We start from the raw sequence: 22,053 nt of genomic DNA, 5'->3' as shown, positions 1-22,053 counted from the left end.
TTTCTGGCTCTGTTTTTCTGCCTCTGTGAGGTCAGTAGCTGTTTTCTGTGTTTCTGAGGTCTGGCAGCTTCACGAGAGCCTGCCACTATGTATTATGAGCACTGTGTTTTACAGTGTCTCACATCAGTAAGTCAACAACTGGTTTCCTTGACACGCAAGTGTGTTTTTCTGTGCAGTAAATTAGGGTGTGGCTAAGTATTTGTTATCTGTGGGGACAGTAAGGTGGATTTGCTACTTAGTGGGGACTTAAAGGTTCTTATGGGGACCAGTCAAATGGTCCCTTTAAGAAAAAAATCTCTACTTGGGTTGGTGGATAGGTTTAGGATTAAAATGTGAATAGAGTTTAGGTTACAAATGAATGAGAAATTAATGGAAGTCAGTGGAAAGTCACTATGGAGATAGCAGGACACAATGTGTGTGTCTGGGTGAGTGTGTGTTTTTAATCTTCCTGCTTACTGAAGCCGAAACAGTAGAGGTCACATGATCTCAGTCAACCTTTTTCTACCAATAAATAATCATCATTTATAATCTTCTTTTTTCAGAAAAGTTCTGGAGTCAAGGTGGTTGTTTAGAAAAAGAAAAACACAATTAGAAACTCAGAACTTCAGCTGGTTCTTCAAACAGAACCAGAAATGTGTTTTCTCCCAGGCTTTAATTAGTGTTTCCCTCTCCTTATATTCCATTGTTCTTTTCTTCTCTGGATTCCTTTTGGGTCAAGGCTCCCTCTCTTCTTCCCCCTCTCAGTTTATGCCAGTGTCATAAGCCTTAGCTCCTCATCCTCCTCTACTCCTCCTGCTCTCTTCTGAGTAACTCACTTATTCCAGCATGTCTGAGAAGAGGTTTTGTCAGGAAGATGACTGCTCTTCAATCCTTTCTCGGCTCGGTTCCGACTCTCCGCGTCCTCGAATGAAGTTCGGAGGGATGTTCTGTAGCGTGGAAGGAGCTTTTGAGAACAAAACTCTGAACTTTGAGTCGTTCAGTCCTCAAATGCAGCGACGTGGAGGTGCTCGGACCCAAACGGAAGGCCAACGAGGAGCTGCAGCAGGAGGAGGGCAGACTGTAGTCTTTCAATCTGGACACACCTACGGCAAGAAAGAGGTTCATATTTCTTGTTTTTACCTGTTTTTATTTATAGAAAATAGAAAAAATACACTCCACCAACAGATCCCCACATAGACAGTACTAGGAGTTTATTGCCAAATCCAGCTGATTTATAAAGATTTATAATTTAGACTATTGGATCTTTGGAACCTAGTTAATGATTTGTCCTACTTTAGCTCTGTGTGCAGAAAGCTTTTAGTCATGCTGCATTATGAAAAATTATTTACCCTCTGAGAGATCTTTGTTGGTTTTACTTTTCTTTCACATATATAATTGTCTCCCATTATTCAACAAGTTTAATATCAAATATGACAGGGTTGTCAAAAATGCCTACTGAAGGTCATCCTAGAGTATCCTAAATCCGGACTTTGACTAGACCACTTAAGAGGTTGGTAAAACCGCTGTTTTGCTTTGGACCATTGGCCTGCTGTAGATGAACTCCAACCAAAGAGGAAATGTAAGTTAAAACAGCCTAAACAATGTGTTATTTTAGAATATTCTCCCCTTTATCAGATTATCAAGCCCTTCAGTAGAACTGGATAAATGTCCCATCATAAGGAGTAGATGTTTCTATCGTCGTCTTAGTTGTGAACATCATAAAAACCTTGAGTTTCAGGGCAGATTGGTCACCTTAAAAATCACAACGGTAGAGATTAAAAAAGTCAAAGGATGAAATCCCATCAGGCAGCTGGAATGTGATTTCCTATTTTATGTCTTAACATCAGCCCACTCAGGAGCTCATCAAGTTCCCAACATCTGTTACCATGGAAACAGGAGGCATTTGGGAAGTGAAGTCAGCAAGCTGAAATAGGTAGTTCCCAAAAGGACGGAAATGGAAATGACCCAGAAATTCTCCATGTTGTTAGGATAGCAGCAGATAGCATTACATAGAATCAACTTTACAAGCTGCATTAGCGAGGTTTTTATTCATTATTAATTTATTTTTTACTTGAGCCATGGCTTTGTCAAGCACTGGAGTGCATTACAAAGACACAACAGACTATGCCTGTTTAAAAAGATAAGAAGTGAAGGCAGCTAATATTAGAATAGATTCATTCCAAGTGGACAAAATCAAAGTTCAGGATAAGTAAACAGGGTTGCTTTTCTCTTAAAATGACTACTGGTTGTTTATATCAGTGTTATATGCACGTGTGGTCTTTATTTGTCATCTCAAAATTAAAATGATTATAAATATACCATGTTTTGAAGATGATTCTGTTAAATGCACGTATTTAAAAGAGATTTGTACATTTAGAAATAATAATTAGGCTCTTTTGATCTATTTTCCATATTTTACATTGATGTTTCTTTACATTTTTTAAGCTGAATCACCTTTTTTGAACATTTAAAAATGTCCTCACTGCTAATAAAGTGATTAAAGCAAGTCTGTGCTGTATTAGATGACTTGTATTTCCTCTGTAATTTGGCCAGCCACACTCTCCAGTGCTTGATGCTTAGTTGAAAATTTTACTCAAATTCACTCTTCTGATTTTTGATTCCATGTAAAGCTTTTTCTGAAATTAAACCAGAGACCAGCAGAAGGGTATAGAAAGTCACTTATCCAAATTTACAACACTCTTTTCATCATGGAAACTGTAAAGCAAAGCATTACAATTATCCAGTACCACACAACTATCTTGCTGACTACCTTCTGCTCATCCCTCACAGTCTGGTTAAAACTACAACTAAAAATGACAAAGTCAAGAATGAAGATCTAATCTTTGCCAAGCTGTCCTTCATTAAGAATTTATACCATTCCACAGCCTGGAAACATTTTTATAAACCCATCTCACCAAGGTAACAACCCGTTCCACTGTCTCTCTTGAGCACCAACAGGTTCAGGAACAGATTCTAGCTCAAAAGCTATCACCCTAATAAACAGCTGACTCTGATTCAAAGTGTTAGGATCAACCCCTGTGTAATAACCCAATAATTCTAACTTTATTCAGCTTCTCTTTACTGGGTACCACTTATTTATTTAATATTTAATAAGTTAATTATACATCATTTGCTCTCTACTTATCGCAATACTGTTCTATTGATTTAGTCTGCCCATTTTGGTCAGAATATACACTTTTGACAAAATGGGCAGGCTAAAACAATAGAGCAGTAGAACATGAGAAAAGTCAATAAAAAGTGGTATTGTAACTAGTAAATAGGACCTGACAGCAGAGTAGAGCAGCGTGCACAGATAAAAAAGAAAGCGCACATATAGCGTGTCCACATCACTGTCAAAGCATCTTAGCACCTGTTCTCTCCGTGCATGTTTGGATTCTCTTCCTCCCACTTTCCAAAAACATGACATTTTGGGTTAACTAGCAACTCCTAATTGGCCTCAGTTGTAAATATATATATATATATATATATATATATATATATATATATATATATATATATATATATATATATATATATATATATATATATATATATATATATATATATATATATATATATATATACCTTTCCCCCTTTTTCCTCCAAGTTTTGGGTCCTGGCAGCTTAAGGGTTCTGCACAGTATTTTTGCTGTTCCTAGAACGGCACTTTTCTGGACCGAGATGTATTTTCAGGAAATTGTTGTAACCACTCCTCCAGTTTGGGGGTCACCATCCTGAGGGCCCCAGTGACCACGGGCACCACTGATGCCTTGACCTTCCAGCTCTTCCCTGAGCCCCTGGTATTTCTCTAGTTTCCCATGTTCCTTTCTCCTGATGTTGCAGTCACTAGGTATTGCTATGTCAACCACAACGTCTTTTCTATGGAAGCAAATCGTTACCATATTTCAAATAAATGCTTTTTAAATATATATATATATATATATATATATATATATATATATATATATATATATATATATATATATATTTTTTTTTTTTTTTTTTTTTTTCAACAGTACAAAAATATGATGCCTTTACTTTGAAGTACCTCAGCGGAAGCGTGTTCCGTCATAAGCGGCTAGAACAACAATAGCTGTGTGTTTGCGTGAGTGCAGCAATTGATCAGCTGATCAGGACCGATCCAGATCCCTCAGGATGTCCTTTCAGGCCAAGAAGAGACCCGCGGTAGGTTCTAATAGAACCGACCTGAGCACCGGTCTTAGCGGGAGCTCCGGCCGGCCGGGCCGGTGATGCTGAAGCTCCGCCTGTCTGGCAGGGAGCTGCAGGGAGGAGACAGCCAGGCTGCAAAGCAGGAGAACCGCACCGAGTCAAACCTAACCGAACCGTTTAATGAGGGCGTCTACAGCTGCTGAGCCCATTAGCTCACTCTGTCTCTGCTTTGCTCAGTTCGGTTCTGAAAGCATTGTGAGAGGTCTCTGCTGTCTGCAGCGCGCTGCGTTCAGGGGGAGTGGGATGTTGTACCATCCTGCACTGAAAGCTGCTTTTTCTTACAACTGTCTGGTTGCAGAAATGTCATGTTTGTCTTTATTTTTTTAGCTTCTTATAACCTGCCTGGAAAGGTAAAATCAGCATCTGACATGTTAAAGAACTAAAACAAAGCCTCTTTGTGATTCCCTGCATGATAGAAAGGGGAGCACATTCCAGGTGGGTTTTCCCATAGACACCATGGAAATCAGGTTCTCATCTGATGAGGCATCTGAGCTTGGAAATAAAGTCACATGAAGCTTAGTGGCCAAGATGCTGCAGAGTCCCCAGGTTCTCTTGATCTGAGGAGAACTCCAGATTACATTGTTTGGTCCTGGATTGAATCCTGGACATCTGACCCAGTCTTTGGATACAATATTAAAGAAATATGACCAGTAACCAGTTCCTTGCGTCACCCCAATATGCTGGAAACTATGAGCTTGTTTTAGAGGAAAGCAGAACTCCAGACCTAAACCTGTCTTCAGGATTCGTTGTTGTCCTTTTTTAGTTGAATGGGGTCAACTGTTGCACTGTTCATGAGTTGTCCTGTTACTGACAACTTAAAGTAGGTCCAAATTTGGTGGAACCACCTCCTATTCTTAATTTACCCATCAGCCTTTCTCTCTTTGTTTCCAGGGCGACCGTCTCATCATCAAAGGAGGAAAGATTGTCAATGATGACCAGTCTTTCTATGCCGATGTCTACATCGAGGATGGTACCATCAGGTAAGTATTCACTCCCTCCATCAGCCGACCACTAGGTGTAATCGTGATCACCTCTAAAATGATGTAATTTCCTGTTTGCTGACAGACAGATTGGCGAGAACCTGATTGTCCCACCTGGTGTGAAGACACTGGATGCATACGGTCAGCTGGTAATCCCTGGAGGAATCGACGCAAACACTAACCTGCATACTCCGCAGAAAGGCCTGAACCCATGTGATGACGTCTACCAGGGAACCAGAGCTGCCCTGGCTGGAGGAACCACCACCATCAGTCAGAGAACACCAACAATCTATGAATACTACTAATTATTTTGAATTGTTGGCCTCATTAATGTCTTTGTCTGCAGTCGACCATGTGCTGGTGGAACCGGGCGCTGGCTTAATGTCAGCATTTGATCAGTGGAAGGAGGTGGCAGAGCAGAGGGCGTGCTGCGACTTCTCCTTCCACCTGGACGTTGCACGATGGCATGAAGGCCTGTATGAGGAGCTGGAGACACTTGTCAAGGATAAAGGTGATTATCAAAGATTAAATAGGTAGTATAGAATATAGAATCAATCCATCCATTTTCAACACTCTTATCCCTACTGGGGTCGCAAGAGATGTCAGTGGGTGGGGACAATATAGAATAGAATAGAAAAATTCTATCCATGACAGTGGCTAAAACAGATATTAAGAAGATATTAGACATAGCAGAAAGAAATGTATTAATAAAAAGGGAATAAAATAATAAGCTTTAAAGCTGAAGAGAAAACATATCAGCAAGGGAAAAATGCTGCAATTAATAACATGTTACAAAACATATTTAGGTAGAAATGCAATGTTCATTTGAATAGAAGAAAGATAGCAGCCTATTTAGAGAATGATGTGAAGAAAATGAGCAATTTGCATCACCACAAACAAACACTTTCAGAAAAGCTTCAAAGTCTACTAATTGATTTTGGCATCTAAGAGACATTGTTAATGATTGTTGATCAGATCAAAAAACAATGGCACCAGCAGCTGTTTGTAGACACCTATTGAGTTGATTGGAGTTGCAGAATATTGTCACTCAAGTCAAACATACTAAATTGATCGTGAAGAGGAGGTAAATAATCAATCATCACCCTTGTAGCATAAAATCGATGACTAGGAACGAGACTGATAAAACAAGACAAACTGGTTTTCCTAAAATGCTATTGGATGGAAGAGGGGCGGTTAACAAGTCACTCTAGATGGCTGTTTATAATTTTTTGTGGAACACTCTTGTGGAACACTCTTGGGGGCTATGTGGGGAGTGTTGGCCTCGTTGGTTAGAGCAGTGTGCTTGTGCCCTAAGAAGCAACAGGTTCGATCCCCACAGACCGCCACTCCGGGTCACTGAGCAAAACCCTTAACCACACACTGCTCTCCGGGCGCCGCACAATGGCAGCCCACTGCTCCCCAATAGGATGGGTTAGATGCAGAGGTACATTTCTCCAATGTGAGATCAATAAAGTTCGATTATTATTTATTATTATGAGTACTAATTTTATTAAATAAATGTGTTTAGGCACATGTGACTGTGTATATTGTCATATGTACATAAACATATTTATTTGCTCACTTAAACATTTGGAGTGGTATTGAATCAGAAGATAAACTGGAATCTGGAAGATTGTTAATTCTTGTTGACTATAGGAAGAAAGAGAATGATTAAATGTGTTTTACTTCGTACCCAATTACAGCCATAACCACTAAATATACATCAAACAATTACATTAATCTATTAAATTAAGTCATAAATTCTAATATCTGAATGGTAAATGTGTATTGACCATAGTACTGATTGTAGTACTGGTTATAATAACTGTAGCACATGCTTGTGTACTTCCAGTAGTATTGTTTCAATGCAGTGCTGACTTTAGTATTGACTATAGTACTAATTGTATTATTGATTACATTGAATAGTGCAGTACATACTGTTATACTTCCAGTATCAGTAGTAAGAAAAGTAGTTAAAAAAAAAGTTGTTCTTCTTTTACTGACTGTATTACTGTCTGTAGTGTTGATTGTAGCTTTGATTATATTGAGTGTAGTACTCATTATAGTACTTACTTTAGTACTGAATTTTGTTCAGACTGTAGTAGTGTTTCATTTTAATATTGAATGTAGTACTGACTATAGTACTGATTATATTCTTGACTATTAGGCTGCAGAATTTAGTTATAATGAATGTAGTATTGATTATAGTACTGATTGAAATTCTGACTGTAGTAGTGGTTATGATGAGAGTTATACTGAATGTAGTACTATATTTCAGGTGTGAACTCGTTCCTTTTCTTCATGGCCTACAAAGACCGGTACCAGAGCTCCGACTCTCAGGTGAAACTCATCCTGTATTTATCTGTTTATTGGTTTTGTCGGCTTGCTGTTTGTTAAAACCTGTCTTTGGATTCCAGCTTTATGAGGCGTTCGGGGTCCTCCGGGATCTCGGAGCTATTGCTCAGGTCCATGCTGAGAATGGTGACATCATCGATGAGGTATAACACCCAGAGCTCTCAGTGTGATCATTTGAATAGTAACATAAAATCAAAGAGTACTTCTGTCAAACCATTTGAACTTGGTGTGTGTTTCAGGAGCAGAAAAAACTTCTCAGTGTGGGTGTTACTGGACCTGAAGGCCATGTTTTATCCCACCCTGATGAGGTACATGTATCTAAACCCTATCCTGAGGTCTCACTTTGTGTTTCCTATTTTATCTTGTAATGTAATCCTTTTTAAACTTTCTTTTTACCTGCTTTGGGTGTATTTCTGTTGATTGTAGACATGCACCGGGCAGGATTTTGGGAGCTGTGCTGCCAATCACTGTTCACAAAAATCAATATCTATCGATCACCGATCACAGCATCAAATCCAAAAGTTCTTAAACTGCTTTCTAATGTACATTTACATTTTATTGTCAGGTATCAATATTATAGGAGATGAGAATGTATCATTAATTGGCAACTGTTTTAGTGCAGAAGGCAGTGGAGACATGCTTTTTTAAGGAAAATTGAAGATAGAGAAAATATAATGTTGACAAACGATAATGCGGGAATGCTTTTAAAAGGTTTGTAGGTGGCTTTTAAGAAAGCTGTTGTATTTAAGCACTAGACCAACCGTCTAATCATCGTACCTCCTGCATAGACACAGATCAGCAGTCGCCTTCTCTGTCTGCAGGCTCCTCTGATCCCCTGCTGTCATTCTTCTACCTCCAGCTAGCCGTATCCTCTTGCTGCTCATTCTCCCTAGCTGGCTTCTCCAAAGTACTGCTGTTCTACTCCTGCTCAGCAGTAACCTCTGCCCCATGCTCAGTGTGCCATTTCTGTGGCTGACTTATTAAAACTGCTGCTGTGCTCCTTCGATCCTCTCTGCTCTCCTCTTGAGCCACCTTGTCCCCCTATTGTGGTGAACTCTCTGTCCCACGGGTTCCTCTGGTCTACCGCTCTGGTTCCTTGGCTCCAGAGGGGGGCACAGCTGGCCGCTGGTTACATTGCTCTCTTAGTCTCTGTTAACACACCGATTCCCTACCACTACTCTTCCGTCTGTTGTCCGGGTGATTTGTCCCCCTCTTTTTGGCACTTTGACTATGACAAACATAAGCCAAACGCAGGAGAAAGATGCGTGTCTGCTCAGAAAAAAAAAAACAAAAAAAAAAAACAACAACAACACAACAAGCAGTGCTTAAAATTGGTCTTCTTAATACCGTATTGTTTGGACTATATGTCGCTCCTGAGTTTAAGTCGCATCAGCTAAAAAAATGCATTATGAACAGTGGTGTCAAAGGTACACACATTTGTTACTTAAGTAGAAGTATACTGCAGTTTAAAACACACTCTGGTAAAAGTTGAAGTATCAACTTGACCTTTTTACTCAAGTAAAAGTGAAAAAGTATGTGCTCCAAAAACTATTTAAAGTATAGAAGTATAAAGTAACCTTTAAAAAAACAGCCAGATGCTACTATATGAAGTGAAAGCTCAATTTTTCGACTATTTCGAAAAATTCTTTGAGATAGGGCCAAGGATGAGGGAGGTCTTGTTGGTCTCCGTCTCCCAATACGCTCTCGCCTGTGTCCGTCCTTTCAGACATTTCAACATCTTTTTCTGAATCCGACATTGTAGCATGGCATAGACAATTCATGTTTGCAGTTTGAAGAACACCTGCTTGCTTCTGATGATTTCCTTTAGCTGACCAATGAGTGTTTGCGTTATATGACTCATCCAATTACACTAGTTTTCACTAGATGTGGATGGCACCAATGATCTATATTGAATGGCGCACATGACGTGAAATAAATATTTATAAACATTAAACTGAAGCCAAGAGTAATGAGTGATGTTTGTTTTAAAAATGTAAGAAATAGAAAGTACAGATACTTTGTGAAAATGTAATCAGTAGAAATCAGAAGTAGGAAGAAAAATAAGTAATGGAGTAAAGTATAGATACCAAAAAAGTGTACTTAAGTACAGTAATGAAGTATTTGTACTTACCTGACACCTCTGGTTATGAATACGAAAAAAACAAATATATGTCGCATCGGACTAAAAGTCTCATCCCATTTTATAAGGTTATTCTATCCATGGAATCCATGTTCTGATAACTGGCCACTGTTCAAAGACCACATTGTTTTATTTCATGAACAAGCATCTGAGAACCAGTGATCTCAGGGTTCGAGGTTCCAATTGTACATCTCTTCCTCTAGACATGGCCATCTAGCCTTTAGCACTCGGTTATCTTTTTTTGTTTTTTCATAACCTTCAACTTTTCCTCTACTTTTCTCCAGTCCCTAACCGGTTTTTAACTGCATCCAAACTGTCGTTCAGCTGCCCTATTGCCATATTCGACTGCATATTTAATTATATTCAGCTTGAATGCAGCAGTATTCATTTGTTTCATTTGGGTGGCATATTTCTATTCCGTCTTCTTTGTTTTAATGCTAATTTGTTTTGTTAGTGTAAGTTGTAACGTTTTTTTCTTTCAGTGGTATTAATAGAACATATGTTGCTGCGTGCAAAGCTACATAGCGCCCTCTCGTGGTGAATTTTTTTTTATATATGTTGCACCAGAGTATAAGTCGCATGGCCAGCTAAACCATGAAAAAAAGTGCGACTTATAGTCCGAAAAACACGATAACCGGCCTGTTGCAGATCATGACGGATCACGTGACAATCGTCCTATTTCCGAACATTGCCAATAGACCGGTGCAAGTCTAGTTTAGTATGATGTTGGGGAAAGAAAACTGATGTCAAGTTCTTTCTTGTGCCTCACAGATGTAGCCATTAAAGTTGATTATGATTATTTTGGACTGATGTAATAACAATAACCTGATGGCTCTCATAAATGTTTCTGTAAGCCTGCTTATAGCTCAGGATGATTCTTCTGTGAAGAATAATCTACATGATGAGTGGTTCATGAACAGGTAACCTCACCTGGTAACTTGTGTCTGACTGCAGGTGGAGACTGAGGCGGTCTACCGGGCTATCACCATCGCCAAACAGGCCAACTGCCCGCTGTATGTTACCAAGGTCATGAGCAAGTCCGCTGCTGATGTCATCGCTAAAGCCAGGAAGAAAGGTGACCATTCAAGCATAAGTTAACCAACTTCCTGCAGGTTATTTTTAGATCGACTCATCAGTGTGGAGTTACAGCCAAAGCTCAGGTGTGAAGGAAAAGGACCTTTGATGTGTTTAGACTTGTAAAAGGTTATCATTCAACGTCACATATGACATAAGTTTCTGTAGGTCCTGACCGTGCTGTGGTTTGGTGGGCGTAGAAGAACCATATCATGATCTCACTGTCCAGTTGGTCTAGTTGGTGCTGCATCTTTTGTTAAGTCACTGATGCCCCTTTAAGAGTTGGCTTCATCAACATTCAGTCAGTTTCTGACCATCAGCAGGATTCAAGTCCCAAGTTCCCCAAACCAAAACTGCTCTACCTCAGAAAGGAAATCCAGCAGCTGTCACCTGTTCCTCCCTCTGTCCTCAGGTGTGGTTGTGTACGGGGAACCAATTACAGCCTGCCTGGCCACTGATGGCTCACACTACTGGTCCAAAGACTGGGCCACTGCGGCTGCCTTTGTCATGAGCCCTCCGCTGAACCCAGACCCTTCCACGCCGCAGTACCTGACCTCCCTGTTAGCATGGTGAGTGTTCCTCTCTCTCCTCCACCTGCCATAAGTAAAAAGTAAACCTTAAAGGTGTTTTTTTTTTTCAGCGGCGATCTCCAGGTGACTTCCAGCGCACAGGCAAGCTTTTCCACAGCTCAGAAGGCTGTGGGTAAAGACGACTTCACGCTGATCCCAGAGGGAACCAACGGCATCGAGGAAAGGCTGTCAGTGGTCTGGGACAGAGCTGTGGTAAGATTCCCCCACCTACTGCTACTCTGAAACAGCAAAATCCAGTGATATTGCTGTTTCGTTTGCTCCTCAGCTGTGTTACCTCAATCTGGTTTGGTTATCCAGGTGGCTCGGTTGTTAAAAGATAAAGTTTGATGCTGATTTACTAGTTATTCTGATTTTTTTTTTATAAAATTGTAAGATTTATTTTTTTAACTGAAGCAATTAGGGCTGAAACAATTAATCGTGATAATTCGATTATTGAAATAATCATCAACTAATTTCATAATCGATTAATCGTTAACTGAAGTATAGAGACTCTAAAATATGCCTTTAGCTGACAGGGCGACCCATTTGGAGCAGTAATTATACTGAAATTTTAAAAATCTATATAGGAATTTAGCATTTATGGGAAAAAAATGCTTTTTTATATGATAATATGCTATATCCAGAACTCCTCAACTCCATTCATAAAAAATCTTCTTTAAGACATCTTTTCCTATCTGAGTATTAATCAGAAAAAAATAATCGACCAATTAATCAATTTGCAAAATAATCTTTACTTGCAGCCCTAGAAGCAACACTATGTAATGTAACCTCTAGGCATACTACTGTACGCCTGTAACTTCCAGGTTCAACCCAGCAAGGTCACATAGTTAAACAGTCTCCCTCCTTGTTTTGGAATCTGATAGCAGATCACTTTGGACCAGCAGATTAAGAACTCGTGGAGTTATTTGTTGAGAAAAGGCCATATTCATTACTCAAGATTAAATCCCACATCAAAGAACCAGAAATATGTCTGATCAGGTAAACCAAAAACATCTGTTTTGTTGCTTAACAGCAGCTTATAGCTTAGTTAGCTTTTGTGTTTAAAGGTAGCTTATACCGCACTAAAGAGGCACTGTGGGTTGCATGACTTATTCATTGACAGATCCGACCCTGTCAACTTACAGATGTGTGTTTTTTTTTTTTATGTCACCCAATTGTCCTGAGCAGTGCACAAAACACACAGGGTTATAGCTTTAAATTCTTGGCACACAAAAAAAAATCTATGCAGCGCCTAAAATAAAATCCAACATAAACTGTAAATCAATTAGATGAATGGCTTTCTTTCTGTATCATTTAAAATCCGTGTATCATTCATTTTTCAACTTAAAACCAACAATGAAAATGCAAGAAACAATTGTTTTGTCGCCCCCCAATTTTTATTAAAAATATAGAGACATTTAGCGCAGTTTTTTTTTCTTGCCATATTTAATTAAATATATTTAAAAAAAACAAATGAATAAGGAATAAATTGATCATATTTTTGTTTCGTTTTGGGATCTTATAGCATCCTGGCTTCATGGCTGCTGTCACAAATGACCTCGGCCTGTTGGACGCTGGATGAGCCGTTATTGAATAAACAAAATTTTCCGCAATCCATTTTAAAAAATCACAATCTAATCCATTTTATAATAAAAAGTAACACATTTAAAAGTTGTATTTGGATGAATATGTTTAATAAAACGTCAGTGTCCGTAAAGTTCAGCAAATGTTCTTATTCAGCACAGTGCTACAGGTGCATAAATGGATATAACTAATTATTTATCACTCTCTCTGCTATCCAACATGCACACAGCTTTAGTGGCACCTGTTTACCACACAGAGCGATGCTCCATGTGACTTTTTCCTTTTCGCTAAATTCAAGTACACTTTGAAGAAAAACTTAAACAGGTCAATCAGCACATTCTCAAATAAGGCAGCTGCAGCACTTAGATATGAGGAGCTAAAAGAGATCTCACATGTTGTGGATATTTATACTACATTTCAAGCATCCAGTGCTGACTGTGAAAGAAGAATTAGTTTAATTAATCATTTACAGACAGCATCCGGAAAGCTATTGAAGATGCATATTTTGACCATTAGAGAAGTGAGAAGGAAAGACCTGAAAAAAAGATCAAATTTAAGTCAGATTTGTGTATATTCGAGTGACATTTATTAAGACTTTTATTTATAGATATTAATCATGACATGCTTTTATATTATTTATGTTAGTAGAAAGGCTAAAACACTGGAATTGGTACTCAGGAAGCTTGTAATTATGCTCAGACACATTGAAAATTAAAGGGAATTTTGATTGTACCCCACATGGAGCATACAATACCCACTAAGAGATGTATATCTACCTGGAAAATCCTTTAATATATCTAAGATTAAGCTAATACTTGGGTCAAAGGTTACACAGTGTTGCTTTAATATGCAACCAAAAAAACAAACCAAAAACACCCAGAAGTGTATATGTTCGACCCCTCCTGGTAGTCCCTTGAAACAACAGATGCATTCAACTCAAAGGCTGTTGCTAGCTCCTAAGGAATGACTGGATGCATCTGCTGCTTGAACAAACAGCTCAAATGTAACCTAAAACTATATGCCTCAAGCTTGAATAGCTCAGGCTGCAAAATCAGGGATTGCTTTAGTGGTTATAGTCATGCTGGACAGACAACGCATAATGTATGGCGGGGTATTCTGATAACCTGGGTCACAGACTATTTTTTTACCTGAACTGTTTCTGCCTAGATTAAAAAAATAATGCAAAGCTGTGAAATCAAAGCATGGATAGAAACACTAATTGAGCTCCCTGGAGGAGGGTGGGACACACTTTCCATAAATGATGTTGCTTATTTTCCAGTACTTGTTATTCTCTCACTGGCTGCATTGTCCCCAGCAGATATCCTATGGCTGAATCCCAAACCATCCTCTAAGCACTAACCCTTAACTATCAAGTGTCACTCCCAATGAAGTGTCACTCGCAGCTGTGGAAGGCTCCTCGATTGAAGGTGGGGGGTTATAAATGAGAATGGGATGGCTTCTTCCCTCCAACAGAGAAGGAAAGCAACTGTTTCTATGGCAACACAGTGATGCCCCATATGTGTGGCTGTAGCTCTGTGGCACGGGTGAACATAACGGTAAACATTTGCCTCTTTCTGCTGATGAAGATTCTTAGTCATCCAGGTCATAGTCATTCCGTAAAATATCCACTGGACTTGGTTTCCAAGATTTGAAGACCTACCCGCTCCAGCCGGTGAACAATACCTCCTTAACGACCGACCCTTAACAATCATAGACAGGTTTCAGGTATTACAGGAGACAATACCCCCTTAACGGCAATCCCCACCATTTAATGACCGACCTTCAGGATCATAGACAGGTTTCAGATATTACAGGCTAACAATGGAACCAAACGACCCACTCATTGGCTAACATTTGCAATTATTTCCAAGCAATACAAGGCCTTGTCTATATAAGACTCAAACTCACTGCGGATCCAGACATTTGAATTGAGAAAGCTTCCTGGAGAGGTGGCGAAACGTCTTCAAATCTTGGAAACCAAGTCCAGTGGATATTTTTTTGAACTTTTACATAATTTGCCCCTTTCTTAAAACAAATGTATACGGTCAAATATAACTATTTCAAAGAGGACCTTCCATTTTGGAATTGATAATGTTTTTTTTTTAATAAACTATCATGTGATTTTCTATCAGTTTGACAAAGATGCAGCAAACCACCGGAATTTACTTCTGGTGGAACATCTTTCCTCCGCCACCAGGCCGCTGTTATACCTGCTGCCAAGTTCCAACAAGTCTGCAACTGATGCAGACTTGCTATTTGAGGGCTGGAAAGGCCACTGGCCCTACCCACTACGTGGTTTGGGATGGCACTTAATCCTCGTTCCCTTCCGAGGAAACAGAGGGTTAGCACTCAGGGTTAGTGCTTAGTGTTTGGAGTTTCTTAACTCGGAATAAAAAAAAAATCTATTTCATATTTAAAAAATAAACAACTGGTTATCTTTACTTTAGACATCATTTTATTTTACTGCTGCAAGTAGCGGTAATGCAGGATAACTAAATTAATTTTCTATGTATTGGTAAAACGAGCCAAAGGTGACAAAACTGGTTGACACCAAAGTCATGATTTGGATCATTATGGGCTGGACCAAATCAGGAGCATAACCCGTTTCTTCCAGGTTTTCTGATTTCCATCTTGTGTTTAAATTTTGTCTGCAGTCTACAGGGAAGATGGACGAGAATGAGTTTGTTGCTGTCACAAGCACCAACGCTGCTAAACTCTTCAACATGTATCCACGCAAAGGTATTTCCTTCAGTTTATATTACTACATTTGACAGTGAAAGTTTTCCAATTTCCTATGAGCTTGGCTAAAGCCCCTGGTCTAGGGTCAGTTTATAAACCCATATGACCCTGTTTGTGGCAGAAAATCTCTGAAAGCCAGGAATCTCTGGCAGAACAAGTGGTAATATTTTAAACATTTTCTGTGTCACGATCGAAGCCCCGGTAGCTGATCTAATTATTCACCTGCTTCCTCTGCTAAATATACTGTTCAACCCAGCTATCTGGGCCAGATCGTTATTCGTCTATTCTTTGTTTATTCGTACTATGTTTTTGTGTCAGTTATTTATGTTTATCACATGAGAGTTAGGTTCCTTGTTCATGTCCTGAGTCTTGGAGGCCAGTGGATTGAGATGGTTTGGTGTTTGTCACCTGTCTCCTGGTCGTGTCTTCCCCGCTGAGCCCTCAGGGTTTTGGCTGGGAACACGGGGAAGGTCCGTTTTAATTCCAGTAAGCCTGGCTCCAAGGTGGAGACCAGTTTAAAGTTTGGCATTCACTTAGTACCAAGTCTTGTCTATGTTCCTCTCTACCAATGAGGCTGCCTGTCTTCCTCTGCACATGTCTGTCTGAGCACGATGCTGGACTCAAGAACTCCGATTCTGCCTGAACGCTCTAAGGGTTCTTGGAACCTTGGATCTGTCTGTTCCTGTTCGGCACAGAACCCCTGGTTGGGCTACGTACGGCTGGATCTCGGAACTGTTTCTCTGACCTGGATTGGTCTCCAGCCTGCTCACTGGGGTTGCTGCATCGTGGAAACTTTTGAGGGCTCTGAGCCGCATCTTGTTTGGCAGTCCATCAGCTGGAAATTGCCTTCCTCAGAGAGGATGGACTAAACTGTTAAACCAGAGTGCCAGTGATGGGTTGCACTCCACCCCACCTGCAGCCGCTGGAGTCCGCTTATCCTCAGCAGCCCATGTTTCTGTTCTGTTTTATTATTTTTCTGTTGTTCAACGTTTTTAAATGTCCCATTGTCAGACTCGCCTTGAATACTGGGTCCATCTGTCCCGTTTTATGATATTATGGTAATTATCCAACTGCTTCTGACAATACAAACTATTTTGAACTAAAAGCAGAAGTACAACCTGTTTAGTATTAAATATTGATTATATCTGTATCCTTACATTGCTGCATTGCATTTAGCTTGGGGAAAAAAAGCCAACAATATTATAGATACAAGCAAATACTAAAATCCAGGTTTGGCTGTAAGATTGATGCCAAACAGTAATAGTTACTTCTACTGCAGCTGTGGTGTTTCTGGATGTTTTACAAGAGGATATTGTTCAGATTTGAATAACCAGTATTATAATAACTGTGTGTTTCTGCATGTTTTCAGGACGTATTGCTGTTGGATCCGATGCTGACATTGTCATATGGAACCCAAAGGAGACCAGGACCGTTTCTGCAAAGGCTCACAACCTGGTAACTACTTGTTCAGTTGGTCAATAATTCATTGGTAACTGATCAATAATTACAACACATCTCTGTGTCCAGACACTTGAGGTAAACATCCTGGAGGGTTTGGAATTCCGAGGCGTTCCAACGGTGGTGATCAGTGGTGGTCGAATTGTTATGGAGGATGGGCAGCTCAGCGTGACTGAAGGTTCTGGACGATTTATTCCAAGAAAGGCTTATCCTGACACCGTCTACAAGAGGATCAGAGCCCGCAGCAAGGTAGCCACCAGGTTAACTAGTGATTATAACTAGTGTCTGCAGGTTAACCAGGTTAACTTTAACCATGGTAACCAAATCCAACCACCGAAATGAGGACTATTTTTATGCTTGTAACAGTGCAGGTTTCCCATGGATCCTTAAGAAGTTAAAAGTCATAGGATTCTTCAATGTAAAACTAAGGCCTTAATTAGTAAAATGTCTTAAATCAGTCTTTCATAAGTCTTAAAAATGTTACCACATCATAGATAAGATTTTTTTTTTTTTTATCCATATGAAATTTTTTTTTTTTTTTACATTTACCAAACGACTTCTTGTAACAATTATTAGTTCCGTCCCGATAGCGGACGGAACAAACCCTTTTGGTGATATGCCACTAACCTTTTATCTGGACAGCATGGGCAAGTGTAAAATTAATGGAAAATGCCTATAAAGCCAAGAGATTTCTACATGGCTAAAACCAGTACCAGGGAATGTATATGAGGCATGGTGTATTTTTTCAAACAAGTCATTCAAGTTCAGCAAAATGGAAATCAAAGCAGTGGAGTCACACATGCGAGGCCTGAAACTCAAAGCGTTAAAATCAAGATACCAAGAAGCAGCAGGTATTTCTCAGTTCTGTTCCACCCTTGTCTCTGCATGCCTCCACTGCCATTTCCGATATCAACAACAGCACCGGTAGCACCAAATCTCCGCAAGTAGGAATCAAAACAAAGTTGCTGAATTCAGTTCAGCAGTTGTTAAAATATATCTGTTATTTGTGTGTTTTTAACTTTCTTCCTATATGGAAAGTTTTTCAAAATTTGGGTAATTTTTATTAAAAAAGTGGTCTTCACTTTTTTATTTCAAGTGGCATTAAAAAGTCTTAAAAAGTCTTACTTGAACTTGCCTCATGCAGTAGGAACCCTGCTGTGCAAACCACAGTTGGTTAAACAGTTAACCAGTAATAAGTTGCAAGTTAAGTTAAGCAGGCAATCCGATTTAAATCATTAAACCCATGAACCTTGTATAACCTGCAAAAAAACAAATTTAAAGATTAAATATCTATTTAAATGAAGACATTGGCAGCATCAGAATGACAAGTCGATTTGTTCAGATGGACAGTTGGATCGGTCATGTTGTGGTTATTGTGATTTAGAAAGAACTAAAGTAGAAATGTGAACAGAACAATCTCTGCTGTAGAAAATACAGTTACTGCCGAGTTACAGTTACTGCTACATGTTTATTTTGTTGTCCCCTGTAATGATCCACTTTATCTCCCTTAGCCTTCTGGCAATGGTTTCTCCTGCTGTGGCGAAAATAGCATCCTCCTGTTCAGGTGTGAGAAGGGCCCTCTGTCACCCTTGTGCACACGTATAATAATGCAAAATAGAATATTCTGTAAGATTATAAAGTAAACTGAGTATATCTCGTAAACCAGCCTTTTCAACTGGAGTACTGTGATTGAAAACATGGTCTACAACAGACATCCCCAAAGTCGGGCCTTGAGGGCCGCTGTCCTGCAGGTTTTAGAGGTTTCCCTGCTTTAGCACAGCTGATTATGATGATTGCAGTTGAGCAAAAGCCCGTTAATCAGCGTTCAATTAAAATCAGCTGTGCTGGAGCAAGGAAACTTCTTAAACATGCAAGACAGCAGGCCTCGAGGACCGACTTTGGGGATGCCTTTCTACAAGTATGGCTGCCATCTAATTTCTTCTCCCTCTTCCTCTGTTTTGTTTTCAAACTCCTCCAGCCCAGCCTTGCTCCTCTACCTCTTTCGGCTGCTTTGTTGCGTTTCTGCTTTTTATTTACCTGCCTCTCGTATGTGATATACCTTTGAGTTATTTTAGACAGCTGGTTAATCATCGGCTGATCAGATTCTAAGATTTACCATGGAAGTAATTTATGAATCCAAATGGTTAGAAATGTAATTGATACATTTGGAAAACTTCTTCAATCATATTAAATGTAAATACTGATGGGAAGATTGAGCAAGTAGAGGAAGTCGGATTTTAAAAATGAGGCTGACTGAAAGAGAAAAACTGTGATCACTATAGGGTGAGGATTACGGCTGAAACAATTATTTGTGGGATTAAGTGTGATTACTCAATTATTGAAATAATCATCAACTAATATAGTAATCAATGAATCGTTAACTAGATTAGAGACTTTAAAACATGCCTTTAGCTGACAGGGTGACCCACTTAGAGCAGTGATTATACCAAGATTGTAAGAAAATATATAAACATTTTGCATTTAAGACAAAAAAAGAAATAATTTTCGCCTTTCTATATATTCCACCCAAAACTCCTCAAGTGGTAATGTTTTAGTTTCACCTGGGTTAACTCCCAGCTCTGTTCGTAAGTTAACTCACAGATCAGTAAATGGATCCTCTTGTGTTGCAGATGGCAGAGGCTCGCGGCGTTCCCCGTGGCAACTATGACGGGCCAGTCCATGACGTCAGCAGTATGATCAAATCAGTTCCACCAACTCCAACCACTAGGGGGCCTACAGGTGCAAAAATACCAACTGGCCCCCGGAATCTTCACCAGTCGGGATTCACTCTGGCAGGTACGTCTGTAGTTTGGAGCTTGTTCTTGGCGAGGTGTGTTGCATTGTGGGTAAACACTGCCACGTGATGATAAAATTAATCTGATTAACCCTTCATCTTTCAGGGGCTCAGGTTGACGATCACATACCACGTCGCTCTGCTCAGAGGATTGTGGCGCCGCCTGGTGGACGTTCCAACATTACATCATTATCTTAACCATTTGTATGTTTTTCCAAGTTTGGAGGAACACCTGTTTAGGTGATACAGCTTCATTTAGTGAACCTTGGAGGTGTTTCCACCCTGGAACCGTCTGGCCCGTGTAAGCCTGATCTGTAGCTCTGTAGTTTGATTCTTCATCTGAAACACTCATACCGCATCTCCTTAATCCATATCAAACTCTTATTGCAACATAACCAACCTGAGAACTCTTGTATTGAATGTAGCAGTCTGTCTTTATACCCTACAGTAGTTCCTAGTCTTTTAACAACCCCCTTTAGCCCAGTTTGGCTCCACCATCATGACTTACGAAGCATCCTTAAACCAAACTTGGAGTGTTGCCTAGATTAGGGATAATCTTGTTTCTAAAGCCTGACAAACATTTAATCCATAGCCCCCTTCCAACACCATTCCCACAGGAAGGGTATACTAAAACCTTTCTGCTCCTCATGTGAACAGCAGCTCATGGTTTCTGTCAGTGCAGCCAGAAGAATCTCTCATAGCAGAATGACTTGTATCACTAAAAACCATAGTCATTTATTATATCTACATGTTTCCAGCTGTTTGTGCCATAAAACCACTTCACAAACTGGTTCTGCTAATCAGAGGAAGCTGTTGGTTTTCCACTTCTCTAACTGCTGGTGGTGCTAACTAACACAGCATAGCCATTGAATAATAACCCTGTTGAAACCAGGAACTCCGTAATAAACCACTTGAGGGCTTTTAATTTGAAAGGTCTTGTCTCTGAGGGACGGCGTTCACAGCCTTATCCTGCATTTAGAGATTCATTGACATCATGTGACTCTGTAGCCTGTGATGTCACATTTTTAATGTGGTGTTTTATACGATTTTGTCATAATTTTGTATTTTACTGTTTTTGTATCTCGGCTGTACTTGGTTCATTGTTCCCTTTTATGGGTTATATTTATGTTCACAGGTAGTCCAGTTGTTGACCTCATTTTGAATAAGATTTGTTTCTGGTACCAATAACAGAATCTGATCACGTCTTCCAAAGTAAACTAATTGGAGCGATAAGACAGTGGCTCACCTTAGGTTCTGGTAGGCCCGGCTTTATCATAACCTGATCCGTCTCTGGGGTCTTATGATCCAGTCAGTTTGGTCAGAACTGGTCAAATTTTATTCAGACTGAGGTCGTCAACAGAGTTCTCTAAAGCAGGGCAACCATTGGCTGGTCATTAAGGTGGGCGGAGCCACCTGGTCTATTAGGTGGGGCCAGCATTAGCTCCACCTTGCTTGTTAAATATAGTACCTTCCTGATCCAACTGGACCAGAGACTTTACAGTGGCTTTGTCCACCTTGTACTTTCTTGCCGATAAGTGTTAGCTTCGCTGCTCTCATGTTGGGAGTCCGGCTGTCGCTAGGGAAACATGTCAGGGTGTTGGCATGTTTACAGAAAGATCCTTAAACTGAAAATTCAAGTTTTAATAAACAGGCTTTTCTATAGGACAGTAAGTCCACAGTTCACCTGATCAGCAGGTGCCAGGTTTAAATTAATCTAATCCAGGTTAATCTGAACTCGGACTAACCTGGACAAGATTAGCAGACTGCTGGGTGGCTTCTGGTCGTCTTTCCGACAGTGATCACCAACGCTACTGGCTGTCCATGAGGAGGGTTACCATAGCAACCACATCTGTGATGTAATTGGTCTTGTGAAGGTTGTAATTTGTACTTGTAATGACAGTTGCATGATTAAAATGTGAAATAAAAACCACTGGATATGCCCATTATTAACATCTTCTTTAGATAAACTGCAGAGTGGCTTCAGACAGACCTGCTATTATATATGGGGAAATAAGACAATAGGAACCCTATCAAGGCAGGAAGTATGCTGAGGCAACATAGCCTCACTGCCAAAAAGTCAAATATCGAAGCCTGTTCAAGTCCTCTGCGCGGGCTCACCGACAGGAGGGGAAAACCAGTTGTCACAGGCCC

General features: G+C 39.9%; 1 protein-coding gene across 2 annotated transcripts; it reads left to right on the top strand.

Annotated features, from left to right (window-relative positions):
• Nucleotides 1-810: 810 nt before the first annotated feature.
• dpysl4 (dihydropyrimidinase like 4) lies at nucleotides 811-21,843 on the top strand. 2 transcript variants are annotated; one of them, XM_038274119.1, is made up of 15 exons: nucleotides 811-1,098; nucleotides 5,101-5,189; nucleotides 5,275-5,459; nucleotides 5,536-5,700; nucleotides 7,468-7,529; nucleotides 7,607-7,687; nucleotides 7,784-7,852; nucleotides 10,639-10,759; nucleotides 11,171-11,327; nucleotides 11,399-11,540; nucleotides 15,566-15,650; nucleotides 17,020-17,105; nucleotides 17,178-17,357; nucleotides 19,739-19,904; nucleotides 20,009-21,843. In XM_038274119.1, the coding sequence occupies exons 1-15, from the start codon at nucleotides 826-828 to the stop codon at nucleotides 20,098-20,100; spliced, it is 1,953 nt and encodes a 650-aa protein (XP_038130047.1). In that variant the 5' UTR covers nucleotides 811-825; the 3' UTR covers nucleotides 20,101-21,843. The 2 variants fall into 2 exon arrangements, with proteins under 2 accessions (XP_038130047.1, XP_038130048.1); XM_038274120.1 differs by lacking the exon at nucleotides 811-1,098 and adding an exon at nucleotides 4,033-4,164.
• The last annotated feature ends 210 nt before the right edge of the window (nucleotides 21,844-22,053 follow it).

This window comes from Cyprinodon tularosa, unplaced genomic scaffold (genome assembly GCF_016077235.1).
Source record: "Cyprinodon tularosa strain WSP-4 unplaced genomic scaffold, ASM1607723v1 ctg90, whole genome shotgun sequence".
Lineage (NCBI taxonomy): Eukaryota > Metazoa > Chordata > Actinopteri > Cyprinodontiformes > Cyprinodontidae > Cyprinodon > Cyprinodon tularosa.
This window is presented reverse-complemented; position numbering and strand designations above follow the sequence as displayed.

Bases quoted from the DNA above. Each gene is read 5' to 3' on its own strand.
- dpysl4 (XM_038274119.1), top strand. From the start codon at position 826: ATGTCTGAGAAGAGGTTTTGTCAGGAAGATGACTGCTCTTCAATCCTT. The intron at 1,099-5,100 runs GTTCATATTTCT...CTTTGTTTCCAG, and splicing joins ACACCTACGGCAAGAAAGAG to GGCGACCGTCTCATCATCAA. The intron at 11,541-15,565 runs GTAAGATTCCCC...TTTTGTCTGCAG, and splicing joins TGGTCTGGGACAGAGCTGTG to TCTACAGGGAAGATGGACGA.